Raw genomic sequence first — 16,830 nt, forward strand, 5'->3', positions numbered from 1 at the left:
ACACATATTTTTTTCTTATAAATATCTTGAAAATTTAAATGTTAGGGGGAGAATAACGTTGCTGTTTTTTTTCTTTTAACTTTTTTATTATCAGTTGTAAATGTATGTTCTTTTTTATTGTGGTTAAATAATTCACCCTTTTTTTTTGTTGTTACAATTTATTATGCAACAATTTGTACCATATTTTATTTATAATACAATATTTGCATTTGATTTCTAACTATATTGTAAATCTATAAATTAATATCTAATAACCATAGGTACACATTTAAACGCCGTTAGACAAAAAATTGTTTTACTTAAAATTTAACTTCGGAAAGATTTGGTTCGTCTATCTTAGCAACTATTCAAAATATCGGGTTTAAAACTATGATTTTTACTATTCCAAAAAAAACTCCTAATTTGCGTTCCGAATACATTAATTTATTTATATTATACTCAAAATTTTGTTCTGAAAAGTTGACTAATTTTTCAAATTATCAAAAAATTACCTAAAATTAAAATGCAGGAATATCTTTGCCCTTCAAGCCTTAGAATTTTAATCATAATCAAAATTGAAAACCTAATAAAACTGGAAAATAATATTCAAAAAGGACTTTTAAAAAATATTGCTAGTGAATACCGATAAATATGAGACAAATAAATTATTTGCAGGCAAATACCGTTTTAACTTACATGCTGATAACGGTTAAAGACAGTAGTCTCTTTTTTTGTTTATTAATAATTGAAGCATGTGTTACAAAGGTACGTCATAACATTTTATTAAAATACCATCACGCGATATCATCAAAATTTCAATCAAAAGATTTTTATATGCACGGGTGATTTTACGAATCTAATTTTTCGTTAATTTATCCATAGAGATCGGTTTTCCTATAATAAATCTTTAAACTATTACTTATTATTTTTTCCAAATCTTTCATTAAAAGTATTTTTATTAGTTAAAATTAGCTCTATAATATTTCAATTGTTTGTCAAATGGTTGATATAAAAACATATAACTCCTCTTATCAAGTTCTGTCTTATAAAGAAGGAAGTGGTATATAACGCCCTTATATCTACCTTTTTTTTCCATTGGTACTGCTGTTAATTCATGTGTAACCAACCATTGTTCCTATTCCCACAAACTGAGATCGCTTTTTTAGAATTTATTTTCATACTAGACTTCATTTAAAACGGTTTAATAAGCGGACGATAACAAAATAAACGATGTTAACACATATTGATGAGTATTTTCATGCCTTTACGCTCAAAAAGCATTGTACTTTTTCTTAATGGGTGACTCATTATGAACTGATTACGACCGGTTTATTCCTTCGCTGAAGCTTTTAAATTATTTCAACCATTCTCGAATATTAAGAGCATATTTCAATTCATTATTTGGAAAATATGAATTCAAATAAAGACACCGGGAGTTCCAATGAAGCTTATAATTTGATTTCTGAGCTTGTAGTTAGAAAAAGTTATTGGACGTGTAAAAATATTATTGTTTTATTTAACTATAAACAATTTTTATTTATTTGATCAAGTCTTGTTTAAATTTTGAAGATGCCAGTGGATGAAAATGCTTGTCTTTGAATGATTTTAGAGTAGACAAAAGTTCCAAGTACATTTGGCAACCAACAGTGGACGTGTAAGTTTTAAAAGCATCGCTTACGGCAGCAAATCTAAACACGAAGAGTACGACGCTGCTTTGATGCGGTCGTTTTAATTAAAAGCTGAGGATTTATACCACCAATCGGAAGTTTGCAAACTTAAAATAATTTATTTTTCTTATTACAATGCTTTAAAAAAGTAATAATCATGCTTTAAAAAATAATATGTTTACATATTCAATAATAATAATAATATTTTGTCCCGCAGTGGACTGACCGTTAAGACACGGTTCCCTGCAGATCACCGAAGTCAAGCATCACTGGCTGTATTCGGTATACGGGTGGGTAACCACTTGGATCAGTTTGCGAAGGGTCCGAGGGTGTGCGGTATTGGTCCTCGTTAAAATATGACTTTTAATGACTTTTTAATATCTAACTCTTCTAAGATATTCTAAGATATTAAATTTAAATTTCAGAATTTTTATTATATAACAGAATAATATACAAAAGCATTTGAACTAACTGGCAACAGCTGGTAGCCTCTGTTGCATACGCTTTTTCTCGCTCCTTGAATATTTTGATTTTACCCATTGTTTTAAGTCTAATTTCACTTATAATTATAAAAATTTGNCAAAAGCATTTGAACTTGAAAATGTGAGCAGAACCAGAACAATTCGAAAATGTGGCTTATTATACTGACCAAAGACTTTCCGTTGGTTCGTCATTAACTTGACGGTTTAAAAAATCTCTTTAGTATATCAGTTTAATAAAAACTTCACTACAATAGTAGTAATTATTTTAAATGTCTTTACATACAGCCATTTGTGTTGTTAAGTTAAAGCATATGTTACTGTAATGTTTTTTAAATATATAAATTCTATAAAATGCCTGGCATTTTATATAAAATATGGAATTATTATGTGCTATACCCAATCATTCAATAAAATGCTTAGACATTTTCAAGAATAACAAATGCTCTTAAGCAAAGTAAGAAATATGAGAATTATTATAAACTATACCTAATCCTTCAATAGAATACCTAGACATTTTCACAAATGATAAATGCTTTTGACGCTAAGTATGAAATATGAGAATTATTATATACTATACCTAATCATAATTCTCATATGGAATCCCTAGACATTTTCAAGAATGACAAACGCTCTTTAGACAAAGTATGAAGTATGAGAATTATTACATAATTTGACTAATTGCATTGAGTGCTTGTAGGATTTCATTAGTCTTTTAATAGAATGCCTAATGTGTGGAATGTTAATTATTTCATACTTTTCCTGTTAGTCATTAATCTTCTACGGAATGCATAAGAAACGTGTGAAATAATAATTTCTATTAAGACTCTATTGAATATTGAATTTTATGCAATAACGATAACACAAACACTCAGTTTTGAGAAAGATATTGATATTTTTGTTTGATTTCTTTTAGGTCAAAATGCTTCCTGAATTTGTTTCTTTCTTGCTATTTATTATAACATCAGTTTCTTGCCAATCTTCATATGATATGTATCCTCAATTTCCTGGCGAATTCCGTCTCAACAAAAATAAAAATGAACCGTAAGTATAAATCTACTTAAATATGAATTTTATCATATAAATTTTAAACTTTAGCAATGAGTTTTATTGTTGAATTGAATTTTATCAAGAAATCAGGGCGAAATATTTAAATATTTAAATTTTGAAATGCGAAATTTTTAGTGGTAAAATTTAACAGTTATTTTCTAACCAGTGTTGAAAAAGCGGTCATATAAGATTTGCTGCCATCTCATAATTCCACTCTGTGGTCTTGTAATTGTGAAACAGTTAGTTTAAACAAAAGAACTTCTGGATCTAGCAACTGTTATAATTTGCCATTGTTGAGGACATTTTGTGTAAAAGTAATCCGCTTTTATTACATAGCGAGCGAAACTACGAATGCAAGCTTAGCGGTAAATACACTCTAACTCATGCTCCTTCTGTCACTGTTTTTTTTTTATTCTAATTACTTTCGTCAATACTGTGATCGGTGCTACCCTGCAAAAGAGTATATGAAATGACCAACTGTAGTCAGGTTTTTAACCTGTCTCACCTGTGTATAATCAATGAACAGTTGAGCCAATTTTAGGTTTACAATCATCAATGTTCAAATCAGTAACCTTGCAAATATGATGACGACCTAGAAAACAAGGGAAATTCTGGATCAGGCATTGAAATGAATCAATCTTCGTTTTTGTTGAAATTCCCCTGCATTTATGTTACATGGGGAGAAAAAACCTCCCACGGTTACCCAAATAGCTAGGGGGCTCTTACCCATGATCCGTCTACCACAGAGGACATTTAACGCCAACATCGTGGTCGGTTTGAGTCGAAAGCAGCATTTGTGCAGCTCAGCCATAGCTGGGATGCGAACCTGAGTCATCTCATTGGGAAGCGAGCGCTTTATCTTTTGCGCTACAGTGGCTTGTGCCGCCTCACTGTTTTATCCATTCCGACTTCTTTTGCAGTTCTCATTTATGTTGTCTGAATTCGTTTTCACCTCTTGGCTCCCGCAATGAATGGATCGTAAGACACCGTTCCCACTAGAACACCGAAGTCAAACATAACTGGCAATAGTAAGTAAGCGAGCGAGTGGGTGACCACTTTGATCAAACTGCGAAGGAACCATGGGTGTAGTGCGTTTGTCCTCGTTAAACTATTCTACCGTAAAGTGCTTTACTGCACTGTAAAAATTACGGTAAGAATGTATCGACAATTTGGATGCATCATTCGTAAAATCCATTTTTGCCATAAAAATATTGTACCATAATTTTATTTAATATATATTTAAGTATAATATTTATTTCAATAGAACGATTCTGTTATTTTACAGTAATTATTATTATAAAAAGCACGGTATATCAGATTTTTGTTCCGTTAAAAGTGGATCTTACGGTAAAATGTACCATCACCCTGAGTGCCGGTACTTTTTTTACCGTGATTTGGTACGGAATTTTTTACAGAGCGTCGGGCTACCAAAAAGGGGGAGCCTTCCCCTCTAAAGAGGATCAAAATTGTGTTTGCATTGACCGCCCTTTGGAATGTTTACCAGACATATAGCTCGTTGTGCAGATATGGTGTGACGTAAATAAATTACTGCAACTACGTTCTTACCACGTGACTCCAGCAGATTTAGAATTTATTTTGAATGGTTTAATTTGATTCCTCCAAATTACTAGATAAAAGCAAAGATGTCAAAAAGAAAATCCTATGCTTTGCGTTGCAAAAGTACCTGCGAATCATAAGCCCAAATAAAAATGTACAGAAGGTAGAAAACTACCCTTTATTGTATTTCATTGCATTATTGTATTCCCCGAAGGCTATGCCCTACCACTGAATATAAACATCAGTGTTATATTTCGAAGATAATAAATGACTTGTTCAAACGTTTTAATAGCCTGGTTGTCGATATTTCATGCTTATAGAATATTGTAAAAGCTTTTCATGAGATTATCCGTACGTGCTCAGAAGAATCCCTTGCAAAATGACCAATGAGTGCAGGTTAATGAGTAGTTTTTACATCAATTAATTATTAGTTGGTGTACATTTACCACTGCGGTTGATTCTTAGTTCCCAGGGATAATTAGTATTTTGTTCAAGATTTTTCTTTGACTGCGATATCATAATTCTTACTAATGACTCTATGAAATCGACTTTATTCTGGGCTCTTTAAACATTTGCATGTTGGGTTTATAGCAATCTACGTCATCTTTTGTCACTAATTTATATTAAGATATCCTATAATGTTAAAATAAAAATCGTCTGTTTTTTTGTTTTAAAACTGCTTTTAAAATATTAAATTGGAAAATTTTGTTACCTTATTTTCTGTTATTTTTTTAATGAAATAAGATGTAACACGACTATTTTTAGATCTCTATATATAATATACATCACTAATTTTTGATGTAAAATGCATTCATATCGTTTTTCATTTAAAAAGTGAATAAATAGTTTGAATCTATTTTAACAACGTAAGAAAAAGTTTCAAGAGAACTTCAATGCTTAAATAAAAGAAAGGCATTTTCTTTTTGAAAAGTTGATCGAGTTGAAAGTTTGAAAACTGTTCTTGTTTAACATAAAGTCGTGAATTAAACGTAGCACACCAAAAGTGACTTTTCGTGTGTTTTTAGACTAGAATTTTATCAATATGAGCTATGAAGACTCTTATTATAATGGGTAAATTAAAAACTTTGAATTTTCATATAAAACTTATTGACTTTTTCTATCGGGAAAGAAATTCCTCGATTTATTGGAAAATATTATCTTCCTTTACTTTGTGTAGAATATAAAAAATTATTACATAAATTTAAAAAAAAAATTATTCTTTTGTTTTTGATTCAGATTAAGTAAATTCGTTTCATTTCAGCAAATTATATTGCTTCAAAGAACAGTTTTATGCAATCAAGATTTAAAATTCGTTGTAATTCTTCTATACTTTGAAAATCCTGAACAAGGCAGCTACATTCTTACTTCTTCAGTTCGAATTAGCATTATAATAAGAATGAACAAAGCTTTCACAAGAATATCTTCTTTTGGGTGCAACGTCAAACTAACTAAACACAATAGATTAACATCGTGATTCGCGTAGTTAAAGTAAATTTGTTTTGTATACATAAAGATCAAGAACAATGCATGTTTTTGCAGAAAGTTGTAATGAATATTACGTAAAACATGTTAAACAATAAACAAATAGTTATAAACCTTAACGTGGAGCGAGAGTAGGAGAAAGATAAAAGTATGCCCTTTATTAATAATTGTATTAGGCTCGCTAACTATTTCAACAAAAGAATAAACTTTTTGGTGATAAACAATATTTTGTTTAAAATTAATTATCTATTTATTTATATAATTTATTAGCTATAGTCAAATTTATGGCTTTAGGTAAAAATTGGCTTGACAGGATTCTCTTTAACGTCAAAATAAATGAAATAAAGTTTAAAATAAAAGTACCACATTTAATGACTTAAACTTTTATTCCAATTCAGTTCATTGATAAATATTTATTTCCATAGAAATCCAATTTCTGTTCTTATTCCTATAATGGCAGCAATACACTAAAATATTTTGTTCTGGAAACTCAATATAAATATTCCGACATCTGTGATTTACGCATTCTTTAAACATTGACAGCTGCTTGAAAATTCTTCTGGTTAATGCTCAATATTCCAAGTAGCAACTAAACTTGGTCAACCATAGAACCAAAACGTGAACATCTTAGCCAAATCTCAACCAAATGCTTGCAAAAAATTGTCTAAGTCTTCAGATGTTTTACAGACATTACTAAGCCTGTAGAGATATGTCCCGATACGTCCTACATTTATTTGTTACTTTTTAATTCAGATAGCTTCCCATAGTGAACTGATCGTAAGTCACAGTTCCCAGTAGAACACAGAAGTCCAGCATCACTGGCTGCCGATACTGGCTCAACTTCGAGCGCAGGTCATTAGGCTACTAAATTGGGGGAGCTATCCCCTCCGCAGAGGATAAAAACTGTGATAGCATGTCTTCGGATAATCCTCAGGAAAGTTTCCCAGACAGTTTCCTATAGCCCATTGTGCAGCTCTTGTGCGAAGTAAATAAACAACTAATATTACTACTCAATTTAAGTAGGACCTATATTTACTCTATCTAGATCCATTGGAGCAAAATCTAGAAAGCCAAATCTTCGTCCTATATGTTTCTTGTTCTTGTGGTGCCTTTGTTGAGCCAATTTCGGTCCCTACTATGGGCAAGATAAATTTTTTACTTGGATTTAAAATTTAAATTCAATAAATGTTCTATTGTTTTATAAGTCGTTTACTTAATTCCAGGACATAATTTGCTTTGTCCTTAAAAATGGCCCGTCTAGGGCAAGTTTATTGAGTGACAATTTTGAGCCCTACTAGGACCAAGCTCAATTTGTTACTAGGACTCAAAATTAAAGTTATTTTCTTTTTATAAGTCGTTTAATTTAACTCCCACGACACATTTTGTCATGGTCTCTAAAATGGTCAGTCCAGGGCAAGTTTTTCGAGTGACAGTACGTGACAATTTTGAGCTCTACTAGGCCTAAGATAAATTTGTTGCTAGGGTTCAAAATTCAAATTCAAATATTGTTCAATTTTTTAAATTAACTTATTTTATTTAATTAATTTTTTATTTTCAATTTTTTTAATTATTTAACTTCCAGGACATATTTTGTCATGGCTTCTAAAATGGTCCGTCCAGGACAAGTTTATCGAGTGACAGTGAGTGTGTTTCACACAATGTTCCCGATAACAGTTAGAGCTTCTATCCAGCGAGATGGAGTTGAACTTGCGACTGCTCTGCAAGAAGTGAAGCAAGACATGCCTGAAACTCTCTTACTAAAAGTAAGTTTTGATATAATTTCATGCGAGAACTAATTCAAAGCATCCAAAATGTCTCGATTTATAGATCTAGAGAAGAATTTTTATGAATTGGATCTTAATCACCTGTTGAATTCGATTTCAGGTTCCTACTACAAGTGTTCAAGGCTCATACAATCTCAGGGTTGAGGGCAATGTGAATGGGGTCCTTGGTGGTACAGCTTTCATTAACGAAACAAGGCTGACTTTTTCTCAGAGGTCGATGACAATATTTATACAAACTGATCGACCAGTCTATAAACAAGGACAAACAGGTAACTATGTGTACTAGAAAGTATTAGGAATCCATATTCATTTCAGTTTTGCTATATGAGTTTAAAATTGTCATCTTAGTTATTTATACCATAATCTTCAACTACTATTTCAAAATTTAAACTAAAAGAGGCATGATGCAGAATAAAAATTTGTTTCGTGCACATATAAGTAACTGAACTAAACACATACAAGGGGATTTAAAATAACATGAACAAAATGAACCAAAGCAGGCATATTAACACATCGGCTGATAAGTTTCCGGTCTGACATACAGATGGCACCCTAAATGCAGAGTTAGTATTTTGTTTAGCAAGTCCTAACCTTCAAATAAAAAGGTGTCAAAATTTTACAACGATCTGCCGATTGATTTTAAAGTTACAGTGATTTTAATCGAAAAGCAATTTATATTATTGAAACAATGGATAAAAAAGAATTTCATGTTCTTATTAAGGATTGTTATTTAATGGGAAAAAACACGGTAGCAACTAAAGCTTGGCTCGATAAGTGTTATCCGGGTTCTTCACCAGGAAAATCGACCATTATTGACTGGTTTGCTGATTTTAAACGTGATCGCACAAATGTTGAAGATGCGCCACGCTCTGGATGCCCTAAAGATGTGGTTAATCCGGAAAACATAATAAAAGTCCACAAAATTGTTATAGAAAACTGCAAGGTGAAGTTGCATGACATAGCTGATACTCTAAATATATCAAAAAGAGCGTGTAGGCTTTATTTTGCACGACCATTTGTTCACGAGAAAGCTGTTTTCGAAGTGGGTGCCGCATGTGCTAACGGTTGACCAAAAATAACAACGAATTGATGATTCCGAGAGCTGTTTAACGTTGTGTCAGACACCCCTATTCACCCGCACCCACCCTATTCACCAGATTTGGCTCCTATGGACTTCTACTTGTTTGCAGACTTGAAAAAAATGCTCTCGGGTAAGAGATTCAGCACGAATGAGGAAGTGATTGCCGAAAAAACGTCTATTTTTAAGGGCAAAGATGGTTCTTTTTTTAAGAAAGGTATAGAGATGTTAAAGAGGCGATGGAGTGATTGTATATCTCTTAAAGGAGACTATGTTGATGAATAAATTTGAATTTTACTAAAAAAGTTGTGTTTACTTCAATAGACCGGGAACTTATCAGCCGATATGTTAAAATAATCAAAAATCACATAGAATGAACATGGAGTCGTAAACGCAATCCAGAGTCACTAAAGAACGTTGCAAACTATATGTAAAATTACAAGGACAATTTGCAAAAATAGTTTTATATTTTTTTATTTATGCAGTATTACCACGCATATTATATATTTACAAATTTTGAGATCAATACTACTGCAGGAGATATTAAAAACTTGCTCAGAATACGTTTGGAAATTCGCATTGCATTGACGTTAGTGGCACTGGATAGCGTTTGTGACCCCATGTTCCTATGTGATTTTCCCCCATATAACCTTTCCCTTTCATTTTGTCCTCTTTATTTTGAATTACTCATAGTAATTTTAGATCAAAGGCAAAAAACTTAAAACTTTTTTTTCTGTGCTCATGGCCGCATCTAATTTTTTTTCTCCAAAAAAAGATATGTATAATTTGGACAATATCAAATTAGAGTTTACATAAAAGTATTTAAAATATATTCAGTTCCGACGATTTTATCATAGCAACAATACATATCTTAGTGTCCTTGTAATAAAATAATATATGTCTGTAATGTTTGACTTTTAATGGTGAGCACTACAAATATAAAGTGAGTCAGTTTTGATAGGTTAATTATGTAAGAAACTGCGGTATACAAAATGCATAAAAAAGTCCCTTTTTTTATTTAAAAAATATTGAATTTAGTTAAATACATTTTAATATTTAAATTGTTCTTTAACGTCGTTTTAAGAGTGATTACATCAGATTTAAAATATTATTTTAAGGAAAGTTGTTCGATAGCTTTAAATAGTGATTCTTGTATTGAATTCATGCATCGACTTTGAACAATAAAGATTTTAAAATCGACATATCATTCCTTTCTACCATATGGTGAAGTAGTTTTTTAAATAAGTCGTTAATTTTGTTGTCAATGTTTTTCTTTCAGGCTGTGGCATCTCAAAATCTAACAATACAACTTACATAGCCCATTAACTAACATGCGCTTTACATTTGAAGACTGTTTTCTCGCTTTAAATGTCATTATAAAGATATCAGTAGCTATATCCAGTTTTTTCTTCGTTATTTTTCTGAGAGTAATTTTTGTTAAAAATGATTTTTTTTTGTTTCAGTTCGTTTTCGAGCTCTTCCAATTACGACAGATTTGAAAGCATTTCCAGATGCAGTTGACTTGGTCATGTTAGATCCCAGAAGGACCATAGTTCGGCGATGGCTCTCAAGACAAACCAATCTTGGTACGTATGGCATACTTATTTGTTTGTACAAATGTATTGGCATTTTGAGCTCAATCTAAAGTATCGTTAGATTTAATTAAAATTCTCCAATTGTTTTTAATTATATTTTATGAAATTTATACATTATCTGGTGTTATCTCAAAACTCGATCTATGGATTCCTCATCCTCAAATTCTTACGGAAAGAAATTTGCGACATTGTGTTGACGTCTGTGATTTGCCTCTCAAACGTCAAGAAACATTTTTCAAGTGCTTCATATCTGGGAAAGCGAAATAGATTGTTTACTGCAATGTTCCGCAAGCAAAGACTTTGCAAACTCTTTGCATAGTCACAATAGCAAAAGACTTTGAACCAGAATGGACAATGGCTCAATTAAACATTTCTTTTTTTCCCAATACCCACCCGATTGACACTTGTCATTCAGTAAGGTGAATTTTTTGACCATTCTTTCAGGGGCACCATATTAGGTGGACCAACGTTGTTCCTACAGTAAGGATGGATAGTACAGCAAATGATAGAACATCCATGCCTTATTTGAGATTCGAACCCAGGACTTTTCTAATGCGAGGTTAGCCATCACCTCCTACATCAAAAAGCTTCCACACGGTTTTTCATAAGTAGTCTGCGCAGACTATTTAAAAAATGAGCCGGTTTTGCGCATGAACCCAAAATCTATTATAAAAGTTGCTGAGCGAAATTTATCATATATATTTGAGAGTTGAATCTGTAGTGGTAGACAAGTAAATAAGACAAGTCAATCATATTCATAAATTAAACAAATTTTTAGACATATATTCTCTACCACTTTTTTATTTTTACTAGATTTTCTATTAAAAGGCACTTTCGTAAACTGGTTTACCTTTATAGTGGTCTGATCGGACTACCTATAAAAAACCGTGTGGAGGCTTTCTGTGCTAGGAGGCATTGGGTTAGCTCCCTGACTACCACCAGTCCTGTCGGCTCAATCGTTTTTTGAGGCATATTTCTTCACAATAAGAAAATAACCTTTCAATTTCATAAAAAAAAATCGAAATTATTTTACTTTTAATGGAGACCTATTACATAGATATTTTTGCTCTAACTGTATGAGTTACACAGCTGTCTTTTATGAGTTAATGTATTTAATATTGTCAAGAATATTTGTAGAAATTAATTGTTTCATTATTGAATTTTAGGAGCTGTAAGCTTGGAATATCCACTATCAGAACAACCTGTGTATGGCAAATGGACGCTACAAGTTATTGCTCAGGTAAACAGCAATTATAATAAAGGAAGAATGTTCTTAAAACACTAACATGTATTTAGTTTTAGAATATATTTATGTAACATGAGGAAAAAAACATGATTTAAGTTTCAATCATGTCGTTTCTAACTTCTAAAATAAAACTAGTTTTTTTTTAAAAAAATTTGAAGGGGGCGCAATTTTTCATACTGCCTGAAGATTTTAAAATGTGAAAATCATTAAAATTAAATCAAATGTTCTTTCAAATTCGAATTAAAAAACCTGTGATATTATGTGCTGAGAGGCTGCAGTCATTTTCAATATTGACATGGAGAAATATATAAATATTAAAATATATTAATATCCAGCATGAAAAAATGTATGAATATTTTTAAAAAGAAAAGAAGAAAAAATTATTAAAAATATAATATTTTTAAAAATTAAAAAGCCGGAGAACAAAATAAGGGAAAGACATAATCTCGTCATCAGCTCACACGATTATATCCGCAAAAAAGAGTGCTTTCTAATATTGTATCAAATTAGCCAAATATATCAATGCAATAGTGTGAGTATTATTATTATTATTAATTCTATTACTTATTATTTTTCTTAATTTTCTTCATTAATCTCTTTTTTCTTTTATCCTTTTTGTATTTATTCTGTGTTGTTTTCGAATAAGCTTCTGTTCTTTCTATATCAAACCGGATCTGATTCTCTGGTCAAAAACCAAAAGCCTAAAGGCAAATGTCTAAAAATAGACATTCTTTTTTTAAATTTAGCTTTAAATCAATTTCCCTATAAGGGGTATTTTTAAAACATTCACTTCTCTTCGATTAGTTTCAAACTTATTTATTTTTAATTTTCTAGGGACAAGTTGAAGAACATAATTTCTTGGTTGAGGAATATTGTAAGTAATACTAGTTTCAATCTAGCTCCAAAGTATCTTTTAAAAAGCACGAATAATTATCTCTAATTTCTTTCAATTTACTTCTATTTAAATGCAAAAATTAAAAAAAGTTTATTTTCAGATCAAACGAGATTTGAAGTAAATGTCACAATGCCTTCTTTCTTTACTGATACAGAACCATTCGTTTATGGAACGGTAGAAGCCAAGTTAGTATTATTTCATTTTGTACATTTCTCCAGAGCCTTTTAGTGAAAATATATGAGGCGTAGCTATTAAATAACAGAACTGTTCCAAAAAAAATATTTTATTCATAAAGTACTCAATTGTAATGTTTTCTCATCGATGATTTTCTCATCTGTTTGTGAATGAGTTTACATTTCAACTATTGAAAGCATTGCAAGAATTCATCATGTGATATTATTTCATGAGCTCTGTCTCCACAACAAGAGAAATTTATTAAATATTACTTTTTAAATCGGTCTTTATTTTGGAGTATATGAAAATTCCAGATGAGATATAGAATTGTGATGATATAATGTTGGGGCAAGTAATGTCAAGATTCATAATAATTTTAAGACTTGAGTAACATGGGTTTGTGACTTACTGCAGCATGTTATCAAATGCTGTTCTGCGGAACAGCATTTGGTTCTAAGGTTTCATAAAGGGTTTAAGTGGGTTCAAGAATTAAGATTTTTTTTAAATGATTTTGAAATTATAATTATATAGTATATTTTCGATATCTCAAAGTTGAAGAGACGCTAAAAAAAAATTCGAACTAGCGAGTTTTTAAAATAGCAAGTTCGGAACTAAGTATGTTCTGAAAAATAAAAAAAAATGTATCCTGAAACATTGCTCTAAAAAGTAACGTCATGAAACATAAGAATAACTACCATAAATCTATATAATGTGTTCAGTTTTTTATTATCGAAAAGAAAAATTTGTTTTTTCTCATTTCAAGACATTGTTTGCACTTTACGCAAGAATTATTATTAAGTAAATATTATCAATTCCAAAGTGCACCGTTTTGGTCATTGATTTTTGGGTCGTTGCTAAGCAAAGATTATTGGAAACCTAGAACTGAATTGAAAAAGAAGTAAAAATGAATAAATGTGTAAAATAATAGCCTACTTATGAAATTGCCATACCTGTTTTTGCATGATCAATCAGTGGTAACAGTTTTATATAATAACGTTTTGTAAAACTTTTGTATAATATATAACAATATGTTTTTACTTTGATATAATCACGTTTTATCGAATTTTTATACCACATAGTGGTACATTTGGACTATATATTTTATTTTATAATCGTCGTTGGACCACCGACTCAATTTTGTGGGTTTATGGCTACTAATGTTCAACTCCGTAATCTTGTAATTTTGAACCCAATCCAGAAGACAGAGGATCTCCTGGATCAAGTATTGGGAGAAATTTGCTATCGTGGAGGACTCTTGGAAGAAACTAACCCGCATTTACGTTACATGGAGGGGGAAATCACGAAAACCTCCCACGGTTAGCCTGGCGACAAGAGGACTCTCACCCGGTATCCGTTTTTCCACTGAGGCTATTTTACATCAGCACTGTGGTCGGTACAACCCGGATGCTTAATTCATATCGATCGGCCATTTTATTTTATTTTATAACCGTCGTTGAACAGCCAAACCAATTTCATGGGTTTACGACTACTTACGTTGAACTCCGCAGCCTTGTAATTTTGAACCAATCCAGAAGACAAGGAAACTCCTGGAGCAGTACCCCCAGAGGTATTGATTTGTTGTGGGAACATGGAGGACTTTGAGACTCGACAGATTTAACGTGCATCAGTCACCATTTACTACACGGGGAGTCTTCGGCCGGCGAGGATTGAACCCACGACCTTTTGGATATGGGCCCAGAGCCCTACCGACCAGGCTATCGATCGGCCATTGCTGGGATTCGAACAAGGTGATTGCTGTATCCCCTGAGCCATGACGGCTCATTCAGACTATTTATTTATAATTGTCGTTGAACACAGGGCTCGAAAAACAGCCCCTCCGCCCGTCCTCGACGGTCAAAAATTCTCCGCGGACAACGAATTTCTCGAATCCGACGTCCGCGCTAGCGGCCATTTTCCCGTTAATGTTCGTGATACATTTTCAATTTTTGTTATCTTACAAGAGTCTTGTAAGTTACAAGGCAGCAAAATGACCCACAATACAGCAACATACTGCGCATATATTGATGTTTTCTCTGTCTGGGAGTACTGCAGCGGTTGAAAGGGGCTTTGCAGCAATAAACTTACAAAAAAACACAATACGTACTGGTCTTAAACAAGAAGCTTTAAAAGCAATTATGAACATCTACCTAAATGGAAAACCCCTTTCAGATTTCTGTTCAGAAACCTCTGTAAATCATTGGCTTGATTGTGGAACTGGCAAACGTCATATTTGATTCATTTAAAAAACGCAGTACCCTCGGATAACTTGACATTCCAGATAACTTGACCCTTGTCATTTAAATTATTTCATAAAAGAAATACTAGGTTACTATTAGTAACCTAGTATTTCTTTTATTACTGTATAATGTAATCCTAGTAACGACTAATTCATTGTGCAATTTATATAAATGTTTGTAATAAATAGGAGAAAATTATATTTTTATTTATTTAAAAGCGACGGGTTAGTTTGAACGGAGGACGGGTGCATTATTGGACAAGCCGACCTCGGGGACGGGTAAAATTTCTGAGTTTTTTCGAGCCCTGGTTGAACAGCCGACTAAATGTTCGGACTATATAGGGGAAAGTGGGGTAAGACAGGGTAGCTAAGATTCAAAAGCTTGTTAAAGCTAAAGTGTTTGAAGTTAAACTGTCTAATTGTCTCGCCATTTCTTTAATCAAGATATTTAATCAAATAATTAATTGTTTAGTTGTGTATAATGTATCAATCCTGAAAAGTCATTGATATACTTCTTTTTGTAAATAATTTTTTTTATTCAAAATACTCAAATCACCTTCAAGCCCCACTAGTGGAATAAGACCAAGTACTCATGCTAACTCTATCGGAAATTTAGAAACACTGGAATTTTCGTGAAAAAGTAGCCGATATTTCTATTCTACATGATAATTTTTTGAAAAATTATTCATGCTTTTTACGTTGTCTTAGCCGTACTCAATGGGGGGGGGAATTATCCAGGGACCCAGAACTGCTGGGGAGAGGCAAGAATTTCTTACAAAAATATAGTTCTTATAATCAGCTTCTTTTTAAAGAAAATTGCTGAGAATTTCGCTATATCTATAGAAAAACTACAATTTTGTTTAAAGTGTCATAAAAAATTCTACGAAATATAAAATAAGGCTTTTTGTACTTTGTGGAAGAAGCTGCAATATTTTTTGTCCTGGAGTCCATGAAACCTTTTTTTAGCCTTACACCATCTTCTTCCCTTGCACTGTAGCTTTCGTGGGCCAGGCATAGACTGAGACTCACATCAGAAAAGGTGAGGCAAAACCATGTAGTACCCGTTTTACCCCAAAAGCAGAGGTTATTGAAACTTAACAGAACTATTGAACTAAATCCTTATTGTTTGTTAAGGTATGAATCTCTAAGAAACTTGTATTACGCTGGTCTAAAATGAATATTCGTTACTGTAATGACCAATATCTAAGGCTAGTTTAAAAACAAAAGAACATTAAAGAATTGATATAGTAAATTAAACTGATCCCCGCAGACACCGTAAATTAATCAATAACAGCACGTCACTGTTGTGTGTCCTTTTTGACTAGTAAACCGTATTCTAGAGTTTGTCCGCTAAAAACCAGAATTTATTCCGACACAATTGAGGTACCCGGTCACACCCCACTCTCACCTTCAGCATAAGAGATTTCAACTTTTATATGAAAACCAGAATTTATTTCGAGCTAAAAACTAGAAAAACCTAAAAACCAGAATTTATTCCGACACAATTGAGGTACCCGGTCACACCCCACTCTCACCTTTATCGTAAGAGATTTTAACTTTTATATGAAAACCAGAATTTATTTCGACCTAAAAACTAGAAAAAGCTAT

At 32.0% G+C, this 16,830-nt stretch overlaps 1 protein-coding gene across 3 annotated transcripts in view; it reads left to right on the plus strand.

Moving 5' to 3' along the window:
• The window catches only part of LOC107449648 (macroglobulin complement-related), a 122,029-nt gene that overhangs the window by 65,584 nt on the left and 39,615 nt on the right, over nt 1–16,830 (plus strand). For all 3 annotated transcript variants that reach the window (XM_071182069.1, XM_071182068.1, XM_071182067.1), the window contains exons 3-9: nt 3,042–3,169; nt 7,797–7,977; nt 8,099–8,267; nt 10,540–10,662; nt 11,838–11,911; nt 12,752–12,791; nt 12,913–12,997. In XM_071182069.1, the coding sequence (XP_071038170.1) occupies nt 3,048–3,169; nt 7,797–7,977; nt 8,099–8,267; nt 10,540–10,662; nt 11,838–11,911; nt 12,752–12,791; nt 12,913–12,997 (794 nt within the window). In that variant the 5' untranslated portion in view covers nt 3,042–3,047. The remainder of the gene's footprint in view (nt 1–3,041; nt 3,170–7,796; nt 7,978–8,098; nt 8,268–10,539; nt 10,663–11,837; nt 11,912–12,751; nt 12,792–12,912; nt 12,998–16,830) is intronic.

The sequence above is a fragment of the Parasteatoda tepidariorum genome, chromosome 6 (assembly GCF_043381705.1).
Source record: "Parasteatoda tepidariorum isolate YZ-2023 chromosome 6, CAS_Ptep_4.0, whole genome shotgun sequence".
Taxonomy (NCBI): Eukaryota; Metazoa; Arthropoda; class Arachnida; order Araneae; family Theridiidae; genus Parasteatoda; species Parasteatoda tepidariorum.